Raw genomic sequence first — 19244 nt, forward strand, 5'->3', positions numbered from 1 at the left:
GCCTCCCTAGTAGCTGGGAATACAGGCACCTGCCACCATGCCCAGCTAATTTTTGGTGTTTTTTTTTTTTTTTGAATTTTTAGTGGAGACAAGGTTTCACCAGGTTGGCCAGTCTAGTCTCAAACTCCTGACTTCAAATGATCTGCCCGCCTCAGCCTCCCAAAGTGCTGGGATTACAGGCATAAGCCAGTACACCCAGCCATGAATGGAACTTCTAAATTAAAGTTCCATTTATAAAAAAATAAAAACAGTAAATGAATATTAACTGAATTTTTGGATTGTTTATTGCTAATGGGTAGGGGAGTATTGATAGTTCCCAGCATGCTGTCGAGGTGTGGTTGCTAAGACTTTCACTCTTAATGAACTGGGACAAGATACAGCAGAAGCGGAGGCAGGTGAAAGGGTAAAATCCCACGGGCTCTTGAGAGGTTGGGAGGAAACAGTAACTAGAAGGACTGTAAAATCAAGTGACTTTTGCTAAGTGCCACTAACTCATTAAGAGAGAAAATGTCAGTCTCAGATCTGTTGCTCAGCGATTTACAGCCAATTGTGAGAGTCCCAGGGCCTACTCGCTGCCTTTCAAGAGCCCCTCACCCCCTGCAGGCAGAAGGCAGAGAGAACGGAAGAGCAGGCACAGCTTCTAATTGTAAGAGAGGCTGAGTTCTCATTCTAGGTAAGTCTCTAATGTCAAAGCCAGGGCTCTGATGCTAAAGGAGTGGGACTGTGAGACTTGGGATGGGGGTATTTGGGGACTGCAGGTAAGAACCAAGGATCTCCAGATTCCCCTGCAGAAGTGACCCACTCCCCCTTTCAGGAATATAGGCCCTGCCCCCCACCGCCAGCTTCTTCCGAAGACTACACAGAGGCCACAAATGTTAGGCAGGGGCCTTACAAGGCAGTGCTTTCCCTTCGTGGTCCACCAGCACCACTCTCCTGGCCACCAGATCTGTATCTAAGGTCGAACCTCAGCAAGCCCAGCTGGGAAGTACTGGGCCAGCTCAGGAAGGAGGGGAATTATACAGCAAAGGTGCTACAGGACCTGATTCATACATGCCAGCAGGGACTGGAGCGGAAAGCCTGGGAATGAGAGGATAGGTGGTCTGTAAGGTGCTGGGTCAAGGTGGGCTTGTGGGTCAAGGCTATATGGCTGGAGTATGGGAGAGTTGTCGGTGTGGGGGCACTGTCCTGCGACAAGGATTCACTCCCTGGCAAGGGCCTTGGGCAGCTGCTAGTGTGCTGCTGGGGTAGCCCTGGGAAGCCTGGGAAAGGGATAGTACACATTAAATGAATGAAGTAGAGATGCCAGGACAGACAATGCGGGAGGGAAGGAACAAATATCAGAGAAGTGGGCGTAAGACCAGAAAACCCACCAGGCTAGCTACGTTCCTTGGGAGGCCTGGAGGATCCTCCATCTATCAAAGTGATAAGGAAGCAGCTGGTGAGGGGCACCACCCCATTGAGAAGCTGAGTGGTACCTGTCCTCTGGAGGGGAGGGACTGACAGAAGAGACGCTGTTACAGAGCTGGCCTGTCTGGTGGGAATGAGAAAACGCAGCAGTGGCTCTCAAACTAGCATGCATTCAAATCAACTGGAAGCTTGTCAAAACACACAAGGTTTCATCCGCAGGTCTGGGCTGGGGCTAGAGAGTGTACATTTCTAAAAAGTTCCCAGGTGATGCCGCTGTTGCTCATCCAGGTACTAGACTTTGAGAGCCACTGGCTACAGGCCTAGCAGAGGGCGGACGGCGGCCCATAAGTCTCAGAAAAAAGGTGAGTATAATTACTGTAATGAGCTGCAAAGTTGGAACGGCCATGGGGGTGAGGAGTGAACTAAGGGTTCTACAGACTCAAGGATCTGAGGGATCTGTGACTCATAGAACATGGTGTTCCTAGGGGAAAGATAAATGGGCTGCCGGCAGAAACATCCCCAAGTGTATATATAATCAAAAACACTTCTAAGCAAGGTTACGATCCAGTTTTCTGACCCTGAGCCACCAGAACACACTGGCTGAAAGGACGACCCAACAACCTCTATGGCAAGGGAGAGCCTTGGTCCTTCCCCAGAGCGACTGCAGCCAGTTAGGACGTGAGCACTCGTTTCTTTTCAGGATGGTTGGTTCCTACTGTGGCATCCAAATCGATGCTGATACCCAGGGACCCATAGCACCACCATGGCCCCCGTGTTAGAGTAGGGATCTATGGGGGTCATGTCATCCACAGAGCCCTGGCCCAAGATACAGCGGGGTCAGAACAGCAGTCTAGGCTGCAGCGACACATCCGAGGATCATTGGCATGTTATTGTATTTAAAGCCATGAGATTGGATTGGAGCAGCAGCAGGTAGACAGAGAAGAGGTGAGTGGCTAAATGACTGGTGGGTGGCAATTAGGGGAGGAGCAGGCACTTGTGACAGTGTTGGGGGAAGAGAGCAACCTCCCCAAGCTCTCTGGCCTCCCCAGACCCCAGGTCTATGAGGAAAACAGCTGTGTCTTTCTCCTTTCTGTGTTCCCAGGGCCCAGCCCAGCTCCAGGCACATAGAAGGGACTCAAAAACTAGCTTTCGAGTTACCCTAGCATGAACACCACCAACAAACTCCACAGAAAATGTGCTTCTAAGGGCAGGGAGAGCAAATATGCTGTTCTTTGAAGGCAAATTATTCTTTTTTTAGTTCTTCAGTGGAAGTGAGAAGTCTTGTCCCTGTTGGGAAGATTAAACAGGGGATGTTTCTTTGTCACTTGGGGCCTTCCCAAGTTCATTTGTAAAGATTATGACATGACTTTCCAAATTAAGAGAGGGAAGTTGTGCAGCTTAAATTACTGCATATTTTTTTTATGTGGCAAATGCTATTTTTGTACCTTTTGAAAAGGCAGCCTATACCCCAACAAACACCTGCTGTGCTCCTATGAAACAGTGACAAATGATCTGCCCACCCAAAATAGCCAGAAGAGCTGTCACAGAGTAGGGACACCGTGGGCTCTGAGCAAGAGTGGCTGGATTCAGATTTTGGAGTGAGATGGAGCATGAAGACGCTGTGTCCTGAGGCCTTTACATTCTCATCTTACTTATTCCTTGCAGCAATCCTATGAGGGAGGGGTTATCCTTACTTTACAGATGACGAATCTGAGTCTGGGAGGCTCAGGGTCTAGCTCGTCCCTGTCCTCCTGCTCCCTAGACCCAGCCGGTCTCAGACCCTGCCGAGCTGCCATCATCTGCATCTGTGCCCTGACTCTTCAGCCTCTCTCCCTGGCCTTCTGGAGACAGACCTCTGACCGGTGGCCTCCATGTGATTCTGGGCTCCAGGACTTCTCCCATGAAGATGACCAACACTTGCTGAGTGCGGTGTGCTAAATCTTGTGCAACACGTCTCACACAGCACAACGGGGAGTGTCGCAAAGTGGGTAGGGTAAGGGTTCAAATCCTGGTTCTGCCACTTCTTACTTGCATGGGCTTGGGCAAGCTGACCACTCTGCGGCTCAGCCTCCACATCATTCACCTCGAGCTGATGGTACCCGCTGCACAGGCTGCTGTGCTGATTGTGAGTTCACCCACATGAAGAGCTCAGAACAGCGCCCGGCGCGGCAAGACTATACAAGGACTAACTCTGATGGTGGGAGCCAGGAGATTTCCTTGTGGTCCTGGGCTGGCAGCATCTTCCTCACCTGGGAATGAATTAATGCTTAGCCCATTCCAGGCTATTGACTGTGAAACTCTGTGTGTGGGGCCCAGGGATCTGCATTTTAACAAGCTCTCCAGTGAGGCCAATGGACATGAAAGCTTAGTCCTTCTAACACCTCTATAAGAAGGTCTATTTTGTTCTCATTATTACTATTACATGGATAAGGAGATGGGCTCAGAGGGGTTGTCATGCCTAAGCTTATGCTGGTACTAAGTGCCAGGATGCAAAGTGGGTCAGTCCACTCTACACCACTGTGGCTGGCCCAGCCCTTCCCGCCAGCCTGACGCACTTCCCTTTCCCACTGGCTTCATTTCCTGCCTGGCCATGCCTGTTGGGGGCAAGCGTGCCTCTCAATCCGCAAACTTAGGGAGGCAGGGAATAACCACAGGGTGATGAAAACTCAATCCCCATCCATTCAAGGGGTTAGAGATCTGACCCCCTTCCCTAGATTGCACCAGAACTGCTGAGGACTTACACAGTGCTAAGGCACCAGGGCTGGGGGCCCACCTGGTCCTCATGCCACCTATCAGTGCTGGCATCCACTAGCCTTCCAAGAGAGCCCTAGAACTTCATCCCTACAGGCAGAGGCTGGGACAGTGGACCACTTTGGACAGTTAAGTGGCTTGTTCACTGCACAAACATATCCGAATGGGGTGATCAGTGGGACTGAAATCCCACCTGTGCTGTCCTTGCTTAGCTATGGAAGTGGGTGCAGGGCAGCCTCCACCCTGAGGCAGGGCATCTCTTCCTTAGCACCAAGGAACCATCCACGGACCAGGTCATGCACCCAGTGGGCTCATCCATCTTCCCAGAAAGGGTGCCTTTTCCTAATTTGCACAAAGGAAACTTAGAGACGGATGTGGCCCTGCTGGCGTGGCCCCATGCTGGTGGAGTGGCTCCCACAGGTCTGCGGTCCTCTGCCACTTCCAGGTGGTGCTCAGGCCCCTGGCCTCACTCAGGCTTGGGGAGACGGGGTGCAGGGGGAGGGCATGGAGGAAGGCTATCCTGGGCCATGCCGTGGCCCTCCCTCTCAGGCCCACAACTTCCCCAAGGCTGCCTCTGGGAAGTAGGGCACAAGGGGCCCGTGGGATCGGTGCTTGGATCCCACAATATAACTGGGGTTTTGCTATCTCCTGTAGCTCTGCCCAGGAAGGGGTGCAAGGCTCCCTTCACTACGACCCAGGGCTGTGCTTCCATTCCACTCCATCACCCCTCTTTCAATATTTTCTTGCTTCTGCAGAAACCCAACGCTACTCAGCCTTCCTTCAGGATTTTCTCCCCAACTTTTTTCCAGCTAGAAGTCCTCCCCGAGTTCCTAAAATCTTGGATTTTGGAGACCAGTCAGGCCTTTTCTTTTCGTCTAGGGCACAGGCCTCCCTTCAGGCAGTGAGCAGAAGGAATGAGCTGGGGTAGGAGGAGAGGGAAGGGCAGATCTATTAATCGCCCCACCCCACAATAATTGCACATGCCTGGGAGCCCCGTGGAGCGCAGGCCACACTGTGCCAGGTCCTCCGAGTAGGGAAAGACTCGCTATTCCCGCTTCCCCAGCCCACAGCAGGGGCTGATGAAAAAGGCTGCAGCCCCCGGCGCGCGCAGCCTCCTGCTTCTTGCACTTTGGTAAAATTCTGGCTGCGGGCCCGCGCTGCTTCCGATCCACGGCGCCGCTCAAACGAAGGCTCAGGAGGTCCCTCGCCAGAGGCGGCCCCAGAGCCGCCCTCTGGTCTCCATCCCGGAGCAGCGCCCTTCCACCCTCCTTGGGCGGCGCTGCCCCAGCGGCCCGGTGTTTTCACCCCCGACCGCGAGCTTCCTACCGTTCATCTATCCACCGCAGGAAGGGCGCGCACATGTCACTCTCTTCTCTCCAATCCGGCTACACCCCGGAGTTCCGTTTTCACTGGAAACGACACCACCTGGGGTTGATGGTCCCTAAGGTGTTCTGCCTGCGAAAGAGGGCTGTGGTTAAAAAGATAAAAATACACTAGTGCCTTACAGGGTCCTGAGCAATTTGTTTTGTATTAGGTCAATTCTAGAAAAAAAAAATGCACAGGTCATTTTTTTCAAAGTAAAAACTGTTTTACTGAATCCCATGATCTATCTATCTAGATATATCACCTGTGTAATCTAAGCTGGAAGACTATATATATATTCTATTGAACAGAAGAATGTCAATAAGAAGTGGAGATTGCAGGACTTTTATTTTTGCCATTAAGCTATTAATAGAAATGCATAGTTGTTAATATGTCAGCAACGTGGCTTTCAAATTTTTATTACAAAAAATAATAAAGTATACACTGGTCCTTATCATAAATTCCACATAGTAAATTGATTCTGGCAGAATGGTTTTATCGATTTTTGCAGAACTCTGGTGTTCCTAGTGAATTTATGGTTACAGTTGACAAATGAATGCAGTACCATGAATATTGATTGATATTTTTGTTTACCTTAGCAAGAAAGACAAAGGTGAAATAACTGAGAAACTTCATTTATTCTTCATCATGATGTAACTTCTTTTTAAATTTTTTTTGTATTTTTAAATTTTGTTAAGACAGGATCTCACTCTGTCACCCAGGCTGGAGTGCAATGGCTCAATCACGGCTCACCAAAGCCTCGACCTCCTGGGCTCAAGAAATCCTCTCACTTCAGCCTCCCGAGTAGCTGGGATTACAGGTGCATCCCACTATGCCCAGTTAATTTTTGTATTTTTTGTAGAGAGGGGGTTTTGCCATGTTGTCCAGGCTGGTCTCGAACTCCTGAGCTCAAGTGCTCTGCATGCCTTGGCCTCCCAAAGTCTTGGTATTTCGAGTGTAAGCCACCACATCCAGCCATGAAGCAACTTCTTTCCTGATCTGGATACAAGTTTCGAGACACCGGACAAATATTTCCTCAAGTTTTTGTGCTATTCACAATTCAATAGCTACAGACACAACATACCACTAAATTTAATCTGCACTATTAACATACTCTCCACTGCTTTTAAAGGCTAGACAATCAACAAAACATCAAATCCACAAAAACAAGTCATTGGCTGATTTCTGTGTTGTAAATACTCAAGCTACCAACACGATGTCAGTGAATGTGGAGTAGGGTAGTACACATTAAATGGCATTTCTATAGTGCAGGCACACTGCTTATTCATAACTTCAAGAACAGATCATAGGAAAATGCAGCGAAATACTGAGAAAGTGATATGTTTTGAATATGTGTTTGCTCTTTTTGTATAATTAGTTGTAAGCTTCTATAATTAATTTTTAATAATGGCTGTGTTTAACAAGTGGTCCACAAAATTCTAGAAATTTAACAGTTGGCACTCACAGACCCGTGGGAGCCAACCGCAGTGCACCACTGCCAGGCTCCCGTGACTTCTGGCTTCCACAGCGGGAGGCATTGGCAAGAGAAGGGAGGCTTGGAGGAAGGAAGAACTGGGTGTTCCTCCTCCTGCTCCCTCCTAGGATCCATTCTGCTCTTTTCCAGCGCTCTGGGCTTCTCCAGGCTCAGCCAACACCCTAGGGCGCTAACAGCTTCTTGGCTTCTTGCTCTTGCTGGTCCCTGGTGCTTCCTCATCCCATCCACCCCCATCCCATCAATCATTCCCTTCCCTTTGAGTTTGCCTCTGCCTCCTGGCCAGACCCTGCCTGCTGAAGTCTGCTCTTGTAGTCACAACTCTAATACTTCTAGTCACTTCACCCCTCCGAGCTTCAGTGTTGTGAGAATTCAGTATGAAGCAGCAGGATATTATCCTGAAAGAGTAGCTGGGGGTACTTCCCCCCTCCCACCTCCTGGCCCTGCTAGTTCCTGATCCCCTATAACTCTTTCCCTACCTGGGCAGCTGTATGCTGGAGCAGTCAATTCCTCAGGGACAGGATTTACAGCAGAAATGGGGGAAAGGTTTTGAGTTTCAAAGTCCAAGACCCTGAAGGGCACTGGGCAAAGAAAGACTAATGAGTCACTGCAAAGTGTCCTGTTGGGACTCACTGGTCCCTGAGAAGGCTCTCCCACCCTGCAGGACTGTCCCCTGCCCAGCCAGGGGATGTGGGAAAGCAGAACCCCTGTTAGCGTGGGGAGTCAAAGAGCTGAGAACAAACAGCTGCAGCGGAGTCCAGGCAACTGTGAGAGCTGCCCCCCTGCACCCCAATGTCCCAGAGGGGCCCAGGACTGGCAGGGTCTCCACACAGGTTTGGGCGATGACACCACAGCAGCTCTGTTGTTTGACAAGCAAAGGCCAGGTGCCAGTGTGCACCTGGGGGAATGGGAGGATGGACAATGATAGGGTGATGGGGGTCCAAATCCCCCTGTTCCACACCAAGGTGAATAAACCCAAGCACTGAATAAACCCACTCTCCACCCCCACTTAGTTTTAGCAGAAAAAGACAGGGAATTATTCATTGAAAGATATTAATTTCTACCACCTACAGAATGGGATCTCCAACACAGGGTCTCTAGAAAAACAAAGGCCCACTTTCTGCCTTGCTTGTGATTGGAGGCTCATGCCTGTGACAAGGAGAGCACTAGAAGCTTTGTCAGAGGCCCTGGACCAGCTTGCTGAGTAGTCCACCTTTCCATGCCATCTGTAAAATACACTTACTGCTGGCCCTGCCATGAGGAGCCCTCTGGCCAGTGGATGACCGTCCAGGTCTCGCCCTGGGCACTTGTGTTGCCACAAGTTCAAGGGCACCCCGACCAAGGGTCAGCTGGTTTGTCCCTGTGAGCCTTAATGACACTTACACTGAGAACTGTCATTCATAAATAACTGCCATGAAAACTAATGAAATGCAAGTGTACAAAAAAGAGCTGTGTTTTCCATGGCAATTAAGCTGAATACTTTCTTAGGGAAACGTTGGAAAGAAACAGCTGTCACATTAGGGATGTGTGTGTGAGATTTGCAAAAGTTCGGGGAGATGTTAGATGTCTAGAAAGTTCTGTACTTGGAGCACTTTATGGTCTCTAAGTTTTCACTCCAAATGAAAGAAATTCGTTTTGGACAATGTAATGTACTATGAGGATAGTTTGTATAAGAAGGGCAACCGGGACTCCAGTCAACTGACATCAAGAGAAGTATTTTGCACATTAAAATATTGGCAAATGGATATACATTTATGTTTTAAGTTAAAAAGATTATTTAGGCTGGGCACGTAGCTCACGCCTGTAATCCCAGGACCAGGAGGCCGAGGTGGGCGGATCACCTGAGGTCGGGAGTTCGAGACCAGCCTGACCAACACGGACAAACCCCGTCTCTACCAAAAATACAAAAAAAAAAAAAAAAAAAATTAGCCGGGCGTGGTGGCGCCGGCCTGTAATCCCGGTTACTCGGGAGGCTGAGGCAGGAGAATCGTTTGAACCCGGGAGGTGGAGGTTGCGGTGAGCTGAGATCGCACCATTGCACTACAGCCTGGGCAACAAGAGGGAAACTCTGTCTCAAAAAAAAAAAAAAAAAAGATTAATGCACATATATGTGCAATGTATACACATATATACATACATACATATGTGTGTGTATATATATACACATATATACATACATATATATGTGTGTGTGTGTATATATATATATATAAAAGAGATGGGGTCTCACTCTCTTGCCCAGGCTGGAAGGCAGTGGCACAATCAGGCTCACTGCAGCCTTGAACTCCTGGGTTCAAGTGATCCTCCCGCCTCAGCCTCCCAAGCAGTGCGTGTGACACCACTACGCCAGGCTATATATATACTTTTTTTTTTTTTTTGGTAGAGACAGGATCTCTCTATGTTGCTCAGGCTGGTCTCGAACTCCTGGGCTCAAGAGATCCTCCCACCTCGGCTTCCCAAAGTGCTGGGATTATAGGCGTGAGCCACCGCGCCCGGCCCATATAATTTTTTTAAAAATAGAAAACCAACCAATCTCCAGGGCCTCGGGTAAGAAGTCTCTCGTAAATGGCCAGCACCACAGCAACTCAATAGGCTTCTATTTCCATCCACGAACGCCAGGACACTCGTATGCTGCGGGCACGCGTGACGGGGCAGCAGCAGGACGCCCTCTCCGGCGCCCCTTCGCTGAGCCCGGCCTGGCTAGCCCGCCACCCCGCCAGCTGTTACCCGACTGCCCGCGCCGACCACCTGCGGCCGCCAAGGTGCGGCAGGGGGCGCTGTGCGGCCGCAGAGGCCTCGCCGGGCCGCGCTCTGATTGGCTGGAGGCCGCGGCCCTCGCCCAGTCCGCCCGCCCAGTCCGCCCGCCCCGTCAGCTAAGTGCCTGGCTCTCCCGCTCGCGTCCCAGTCTGCGGGCCTCCGGGGCAGCGGCGAGGCCGGAGCTTCGCGGCGGAGGGGACAAGACCGGGACAAGACCAGGGCAGGAGGGAGCCGGCCAGCCGCGAGAGCCCCGCACGCCCGGCAAGATGCTGTCCTGGCGGCTGCAGACGGGCCCCGAGAAGGCCGAGCTGCAGGAGCTCAACGCCCGGCTCTATGACTACGTGTGTCGGGTGCGGGAGCTGGAGCGCGAAAACCTGCTCCTGGAGGAGGAGCTGCGAGGCCGGCGCGGGCGAGAGGGCCTGTGGGCCGAGGGGCAAGCCCGCTGCGCCGAGGAGGCGCGCAGCTTGCGGCAGCAGCTGGACGAGCTGAGCTGGGCCACTGCGCTGGCGGAGGGCGAGCGGGACGCTCTGCGGCGCGAGCTGCGGGAGCTACAGCGCCTGGATGCGGAGGAGCGCGCCGCCCGCGGCCGCCTGGATGCCGAGTTGGGTGCGCAGCAGCGCGAGCTGCAGGAGGCGCTGGGCGCGCGGGCCGCCCTCGAGGCGCTGCTGAGCCGGCTGCAGGCCGAGCGCCGAGGCCTCGACGCGGCCCACGAACGCGACGTGCGGGAGCTGCGCGCGCGCGCCGCCAGCCTTACCATGCACTTCCGCGGCCGCGCCACCGGCCCCGCCGCGCCCCCGCCACGCCTGCGGGAGGTGCACGACAGCTACGCACTGCTGGTGGCCGAGTCGTGGCGGGAGACGGTGCAGCTGTACGAGGACGAGGTGCGCGAGCTGGAGGAGGCGCTGCGGCGCGGCCAGGAGAGCAGACTCCAGGCGGAGGAAGAGACGCGGCTGTGCGCGCAGGAGGCAGAGGCGCTGCGGCGCGAGGCGCTCGGGTTGGAGCAGCTGCGCGCGCGGCTGGAGGACGAGCTGCTGCGGATGCGCGAGGAGTACGAGCTACAGGCAGAGGAGCGGCAGGTCCGTGCGCGGGGACGGCGCGCTGACCCCATACCCCCTGCCGTCGCCCCGGCACCCTGCCCTTGACGGGGTGGGGCAGCGGTCCCTTCACCAGGGGCGCGGCGTCGCGGACCGGTAGAGCCCTCCCAGAGGGTGCCCGAATGGCATGGGGACCCGGACTCGGTCCGCTGGTCCATCGACTCAGCGGGCGAGCGCCGGGCGGCAGGTCCTAGCGGATAGCCCCGTCCCCGTCATGGGGTTAGGTGGCAGCTGCTTTAACTCTTGACGCGCGTGACTGGGCGCATCCTGATAGGCCACCCTGTTAGCTCTAGGTTTTCCTTCCATTTTCCGTGCTTCCTAGATTCAGTAGACCCAGATATAAGAGTCAACCGAGAAACCTCCCTCACTTGCAGAAGTGACGGCTTATGTTAGCCCCGCTGTCTATAGTGCTCCTCAGGGGAAAACTCAAATTAATTTCCAAAACGGTTTTTATTTTGCCAATATGATTTCCCAGTTGGAAGCCGCAGTTGTGGCTCTCTGAGCGGCTGCCTTGTTTGATCTTGGGAGGGGCAGCAACCATAATGCAGAAAAGAGCTTGATCGAAGATGTTTTGCTCACAGCACACGCTGACGTCAGATCTCTGCGTAGTGTAAAAGTTGTGGGAAAGTGGGGCCCTTTGGCAGGATGTTATTACAAGTGCAGAGTGATATAAACAGTTACTATTTCAGGGAAGCAAACCCTCTGACACCGGCGGGGTGACACCTGTGGCTGATGTAAGCTATGCCCAGTCCAGTCCTAGCGTTTGGCCCCCGCCCTGCCCAGCCTCAGCCAGAATTGGAAATAGTTCTCAGGAGTTCTCAGGAGGACAGTTGGAAATAACATCTGCACAATTTCACGAATATTTTAAGAGTACAGTTTGCAGCTGTGAGTTAAAGATTTGAGACTGACTTTTAAAAATTAGAAGTGAGAGGAACATGGGGGTTGTCATATGGAATGACTGGGGTGATGTGACAGGTATCCACAGATGATGAGTAAATACCTGTTGATTCTCCCTGGGTCCCCAGCACTGTGCTAGACTTTCAGTATGCAAAGAGCTGCAGGCTAGATGGGAAATCATAGAATGCCATATGGTACTACATTGGGATTTAATCTTTTGAGTTGTGGGTTTTGTTTGGCTTCCGCCTCATAACTTTTGAAAGTGTTCTTTTGGGGCTTTGCCATAGCTAGAGCAGGGACAGGGACTGACCCAGTGTGTACCGATTTCCACTTGTGAGTACTTGTGTCCCTTCGCAATGACAGCGGCCAGGGGTCTGAGTTCCACAGGTCCTATACCCGTTGTTGAGTGAAAGTTAAAAAGTGCCTTAATGTGGCATTCATGGAGATTTAACCAGTGGTTATTGTGACTCTCCAAAAAGGAGTATCTGTCAAACCTACTGCTCAGGGAACCCCTTTGTAGGGAGCCCTCGCTACCAACTCAGGGGCCTGTGCTGTGCAGGCAGGTTTAGGAAATGCTGCTTTGAGCCACGCTGTGTGGACCAAATGGTCACCATGCGTTCACAGCCACGGCTCAGTTGGCACGTTTCAGACCTTCAAACTCTGGTTCCAGCGTTCTTTCTTAGCGGCAAAGCCCTTTTCCCCACTAATGAAACCTTCAGTGGAACTCCTCATCTGAAGCATATGAAAGCAGAGTTCCCCTGACTGGAGGAGAGATGGGGACTTGGAAGTGCAGTTAGAATCCTGTCCAGCCCTCCTTTGACACAGGGACTACAGGGCCCACCGGGGAAGTGCTCTTCCTGAGGTCAAACCTGCCTTCAGAGTGGGGCTGGGACCCCACTCTCAGTTTCCCATCCAGTGATACCTCTCTCTTGTTGGAATTTGCTGCTTTTTCCTAAAAGCAAAGAGCGAGGAAAATGTCACTAAGGACCTGATTTTTTTTTTGGTTTTGGTTTTGGTTTTTTGAGACGGAGTCTTGCTCTGTTGCCCAGGCTGGAGTGCAGTGGCTGGTCTCGGCACACTGCAACATCCGCTTCCTGGGCTCAAGTGATTCTAGTGCCTCAGCCTCCTGAGTAGCTGGGATTACAGGAGCCCACCACCACGCCTGGCTAATTTTTGTATTTTTAGTAGAGACAGGGTTTCACCATGTTGGCCAGGCTGGTCTCAAACTCCTGACCTCAAGTGATCCACCTGCCGTGGCCTCCCACAGTGCTGAGATTACAGGTGTGAGCCATGTGCCCGGCCATTTTTTTTTTTCAGTTCCAATTTGCAGAGGTTTTATTGCACTAAATGTTACCAGTCACTACCTTGTCCATATGCTGAATCTTCCCTCAGTTAAGTCAACCCCATTTCAAATTGCATTCCAGAAGATTCAGCACCAATCACAGATGCTAGGAAGTATGTGAAAGAGTGAGTATGGATGATTTAACCCCAAGCCTGTAATTTTTTTCAGGTTCTGTAGATGCTTACTATGGGGAGACTGAAAAAATCCTAAAAATGTGTTTAATTAGTATACAGTAATAAATATCTTATTACTAAGAGCCTTTAGCTAGTGCTTCGTGTGTGCCAGGTACCACAGATGCCCTTCACAAGTATTCACTCTCAGTGCCCACACCAGTGTTAGGAAGTGGGTACTAATATTAGCTGCATTTTACAGAGGAGGAAACTGAGGTACATAAGTCACCTGATTAGTAAGTAGTTAAGCCAGGATTCAACTCAGGCTCTAGTGCCTGAGCAACTGACCGCTGGGCCTCTGTTTCTCTCTTCTGTCTGTTCGATCGGAGAGAAACCTTTAACCAGTATTCTTGCATTCATAGCACAATGATAATTGCTCTTCCTAAGGGCTAGCCGGAGGTACTCTGCTGATTTCCCGTCCTAAAATGCTTTTAGACCCCTCCAGCTGGCTGATGTCAGAATAGTTTTGGCATTAAAAGTATTTTCTTTCGTTTCTTTTTTTCTGTGTTCCATGTGCTTTAATGCCCCCCTCCTCTGGAGGCAGGAGCTGGAGGCAGTAGAGGGTGCTGCCACATTGTGCCCAGCTCTCCCTGCCTCTGGCTACAGCTTCTGTGGCTCAAGGGGGAAGATGCTTACTAGGATTCTACTTGAGGGGAAACTGGTCCTTCGCAGATGGCCCATGCGCCTTCACTGTATGAGGCGATAGTCATTGGCCTGCCCAGGCCTGGCCTCAGATTTGCCCGAGAAGACTTTGCTGAACTGCCATCCAAGTTCCCAGATGTGATCTAGATCACTTAAAGCCTGAGTGACACACCCAGGCTGCAGGAAGGGGCTTCAGAAAACACTTGAAGACATTTGTGATAGAGTGAAGACCAGCTTTACCCTGCAAACACTGAGATTTTTGCTTATGAACGTGAGCCCTTAGCTGCTGAGGCTGACTGTTTGGAAAAGGCTTCCAAGCCCCCAGTACATGATTGAATGAAAACTTTCTGTAGGTGGGAAGGTGGGGTGGGATTAGGATGGGATTAGCTATAAGGGTCAGGGCTCTGCAGCTGTCCTACCTGGCCCCGAATTCTGACTGTGCCGCTCTTTGGGCCGGTTACATTCCTTAAGCTGTCTGCAATTCAGTTTCCCCATTTGTGAAACAAGAGGTACTGGAAGTAGCTCCCAGAGTGTATACAATTGGTTCATTCGTTCAACTAACAGCCGTTGAGCATTTAGTGTGCCGAGCTCAGTGCTTCATGGCTGTGGATTCAGCAGTGAAAAATGCCTCGTAAAACAAGGAAAGTCCTTTGGCCTGAGAGGCTTTCAGGTGGAAACGGCGCATGGTTTTTCGGGGACGCCTCAGCCAGGCTGCCGACGTGGCTAGGGCACAGCGAACAGAGGGTGGAGTGACCACTGCAGGACTTGGGCATTTACTCTGAGTGCCATGGGAAGCCACTGGAGGTTCTGAGCAGAGGAGAGTTGGGGCCTGGCTGTGGCTTAATGGAATCACTGTTGCTGCTGTTTTAAAAATAGACCGAGTGGACGCAGGGACGCCTTAAGAGACTGTTGCAGTAATCCAGGCAGGAAGGGCTGGAGGCTTGGACCAGGGGTCTCAGAGGGGGCCCTGCCTTCAAGTTGAAGCCAACAGCGTTTGCTGCCGGATTGGATGTGATGGGAGAGGGAGAAATCACAGTGGACTTCAGGCATTGTGGCCTGAGCAACTGGAAGAAGGGACTTTCCTTGTTTTACGAGGCATTTTTCACTGCTGAATCCGCAGCCATGAAGCACTGAGCTCGGCACACTAAATGCTCAACGGCTGTTAGTTGAACGAATGAACCAGTTGTATACACTCTGGGAGCTACTTCCAGTACCTCTTGTACCCTTTACTGCAGGGCATTGGTTAGGAGGACGGGCCTGGGTGGGAGATTCAAGTTCAGTGTACATGTGTTCAGTTTGAGATGCTTCTTACATACCCACCGAGATTGTAAAATATAACTTGAATTCAGGGTGCTGTCTGGGCTAAGCTATAAATACTTCGTTGGCATCCAGTTCATGCTTATTGTTACGAATACATTTAATTTTTGTGTGTAACTGAAGTTATCACAGTATTTAAATCCCCTGGAGCTCTACCTTTCAAGGTTGCAAATGACAGTGATATTTGTGAACTGTCCCACAGGCTTGCTCAGTGAGCGGTAAGTTTGGCTAAGAGAAAATTAATTCTTTTGATACTAACAGCAGCATGCCTTTCCTAGTGTGGAGCAAGATTTCATCGTCAGTTGTGATGCTGCCCAAAACTTCTCTAAATAGCAAAAGGTGACCTCTCTCCCAAGCTTCTAAATAGCAAAAGGTGACCTCTCTCCCAAGCTTTTGCAGCATTAGGTGAAACTGCCTCTGCTCGGGTTAGATTTAGTGTCCCGTGTCTGGGGCTCCAATGCCTCTGTCCTGACCCACAGCTTGTAGACTGGCCAAGCAGAGCCCAAGTCTGAAGTTTTATTCAACAGCAGGATTTGTTGTGATTTCTGCGGAGACTGTTGGGAGCCAGTGAAGTCTTATATTTCTGCTTCCAAATGTCAACTAATTTTCCTTTGACAATTTAAGAGGAGCTGACTCATGGAAATGTGATTGAAACTACTTATTCCAACTTCACAGTTTGATTTTCCTCTTTATATTTTGTGGGGTGCAGAACTATTCTGTGTGCTCTGGGAGGAGAATCTTCCTGCACACCCCTTCGACGTGACTGGGCTTTCTTGACCTGCTTAGGAGGTTTGTGGTTGGAGAGCTTTCATCGTATTTTTTTTTCTAAGTAGTTTAACAACATTTGAACTTCTTTGTAAGGAATAAATTACTATAAATTTTTAATTTGTAATAGTTATGTCAAATTTCCTATAGTGGAAAGGACACACATACATACATACATGCATACGTACAGCCCATCTTGTATGGGAACCTTGTACCTGAATTGTATTCCCTCTAAAACAGGGGAATGTAGGATTTTGACATTGAGATTTAACTATAGAATGTGTGAATATTGTGGCTAAATTGTGGCAGTGCTGTCACTTACATCAAGACTGGCAATTGCTCTTTGGTGAACTTCTCTGTAATGCCAGCTGTGGGCTCTGTTAATGTTTTTCCACCCTGGGACATAAGCCAGTGATTTTTAAGTTTACTGCTTTGCTTTAAAAACTAAGGGGTTTTAAACTACTTTAGGACCCTTTATATTCAAAGGGAACCTAACAACAATCACTGGCATAGAAATAGAACTGTTATGAGAAGTGGGAATATTTACTGGCTGATCATGCATTTTAAAAAATGATAAATTCCAGCTGGGTGCGGTGGCTCATGCCTATAATCCCAGCACTTTGCGAGGCTGAGGCGGGAGGATCACCTGAGGTCAGGAGTTCAAGACCATCCTGGCCAACATGGTGAAACCCCGTCTCTACTAAGAATACAAAAATTAGTTGGGTGTGATGGCGGGCGCCTGTATACAGTCCCAGCTACTTGGGAGGCTGAAGCAGGAGAATCACTTGAACCTGGGAGGTGGAGGCTGCAGTGAGCTGAGATTGTGCCGTTGTACTCCAGCCTGGGTGACAGAGCGAGACTGTCTCAAAAAACAAACAAACAAAAAAACCAAAAAGATAAATTCCATGTGCAATCTTAGTGGAGTTCATTCCTTGATTTCACAGACACATTTATTGTGGACCCTCAGCATCTTCCTGGGTGCCTTTGGTGAAGGGATTCCAGCAGCAACGAACATAATATTCCCTCTCCCAGTAGTACCGTTTTTGAATTCTACAAAGATAAATGTTTATAGGTCTAGCTTAGTTTAGTTAATTATGTTCAGAAATAATGCGACTTCCCATTACAAACCAGAAGTTAAAATTACATGGACTTATTTCAGTGTTTAAATACTTGCTTGGTTAATTGTTCCCCAGAGTAACTAACAACTGGGAAGAAAACAAAACTGGAAATCGGTGCAGCTGAAGCCCATATGTTTGTTAATGAGAAGATACTGTCGACTTCAAATAGTACATTTTGAGGAGGGTAATATGATCTTGATCATTTCATTTTAAATTTAATTGAGCAGCTATGTGCTGTGTGACTTGTATGTGGTGGGCACTGGTCTAGGTCTGGGATTCAGAAGGCTGCAGTATCTCCCTGCCAGGTAGAGATGCAGGTCGGGGACCTGGCCAGGGGTGAGGGGAGCTGCGAGGAGCACCCAGGACGCCCTTACTAGCTGCACTGTGCAAGTACGGCTCATAAAGAAGTTTTATTTATTTTTATTTTATTTTTTGAGGTGGAGTTTCGCTCTGTCGCTCAGGCTGGAGTGCAGTGGCATGATCTTGGCTCACTGCAACCTCCGCCTCCTGAGTTCAAGTGATTCCTGTTCCTCAGCCTCCTGAGTAGCTAGGATTACAGGTCCGCGCCACCATGCCCAGCTATTTTTTGTATTTTTAGTAGAGACAGGGTTTCGCCATATTGGCCAGGCTGGTCTTGAACTCCTGACCTCAAGTGATCCGCCCGCTTCGGCCTCCCAAAGTGTTGGGATTATAGGCGTGAGCCACCATGCCAGCCCAAAAAGAAGTTTTATATCTGAGTCTGTATTTTGTCATTTATGCCCAGAATGCATTTCTCCCCAGATGATCTTAAAGTAGCTTTTCTAAGTGAAACAAAACTCTGTATCAGTTTACCTGCTTATTATTGGAGAAATCATGACTTTGGGGAGTACATTCCAGTTCGAATCTGAGTGACTTATGTTTCAAATATTGTAAAACCCCGGATTTCTAGTCTTGGCTTATTTTCCATAGCGTCTTAGTGACTGGTTTGAGGTACTGGCTTTCCTAAGCAGCCTGATGTCTGAACGGTAGAGATGATTTGAATAAACTCCTAAGCATTCATTATTAATAGAGAGTCTGAGCAGAGAAGCCAGTGTCCTATGAAAATGTTCCATATGCAATAAAAAACTTCCATATGGAAGAGATACAACATTGGAAACCATCCTGCAAATGACTGCATGTTTAATAACCCTGGGTGTTTTTCAGGTCTGCTAATAACCCTGGTCTGTTTTTTAATTCAATCCTGAATTGTTGGTACCTTCGGTTCGACCCAGTAAAGCTCCAGTTCTCCGATTTAAAAGTCTGTCTATTCTCTTTAGAGAGCGATTGGCTGCCTGGAGGATGAGAAGGCGACCCTCACCTTGGCCATGGCTGACTGGCTGCGGGACTATCAGGACCTCCTGCAGGTGAAGACCGGCCTCAGTCTGGAGGTGGCGACCTACCGGTAAGGAGACTGTGCTGAGTTGGCCTTGACGAAGCCATGGGGGTGTAACTTGTACACGAAGGAAACTGGTCTAGGGACCATCGCCTTTGTGGAGTTCCTGTGGCTTTGTGACAAGCAGAGAGCAGCCCTTGGCATGGCCAGGCAAGGAGTCCAAGGCCAAAAGGAAGAGGAAGAGTAGGGGCTTGCTTAGGTCACTGAGCAGGTATCCCCAGTATGGGAGTAGCTGAGCCTTGCCCCCTTACCTAGTGTTTGTATGTGCTGGGGACTGCTGAAGAGCTTTACACATGTCAACGTGTTGGATCCTAGGAACTGGAGACTGTGTTTACAGGTGAACTGACTTTGCTCAGAGAAGTTACAGGACTGGAAAGTGGAGGGCCAGGATGTGTTAGTGTGTTTTCACACCGCTTATAAAGATCCTACCTGAGCCTGGGTAATTTATAAAGGAAAGAGGTTTAATTGACTCACAGTTCCGCAGGGCTGGGGAGGCCTCGGGAAACTTACATTCGTGGTGGAAGGCAAAGGAGAAGCAAGAACCTTCTTCACAAGGTGGCAGGAGAGAGAGAGCGCTCAGGGGAAACTGCCACTTTTAAAGCATCAGATCTCATGAGAACTCACTCACCGTCATGAGAACTCACTCACCGTCATGAGAACTCACTATCATGAGAACAGCGTGGGGAAAACTGCCCCCATGATCCAGTCACCCCCCCACC

The 19244-nt window shown here is 50.1% G+C and overlaps 1 protein-coding gene across 2 annotated transcripts in view; it reads left to right on the forward strand.

Moving 5' to 3' along the window:
- Window positions 1–9873: 9873 nt before the first annotated feature.
- SYNM (synemin) overlaps window positions 9874–19244 on the forward strand; it is a 30787-nt gene continuing 21416 nt past the window's right edge. For both annotated transcript variants that reach the window (XM_002825874.6, XM_009250195.4), the window contains exons 1-2: window positions 9874–10845; window positions 18410–18534. In XM_002825874.6, coding sequence (XP_002825920.4) covers window positions 10036–10845; window positions 18410–18534 — 935 coding nt within the window. In that variant the 5' untranslated portion in view covers window positions 9874–10035. The remainder of the gene's footprint in view (window positions 10846–18409; window positions 18535–19244) is intronic.

The sequence above is a fragment of the Pongo abelii genome, chromosome 16 (genome assembly GCF_028885655.2).
Source record: "Pongo abelii isolate AG06213 chromosome 16, NHGRI_mPonAbe1-v2.0_pri, whole genome shotgun sequence".
NCBI classification, from domain to species: Eukaryota; Metazoa; Chordata; class Mammalia; order Primates; family Hominidae; genus Pongo; species Pongo abelii.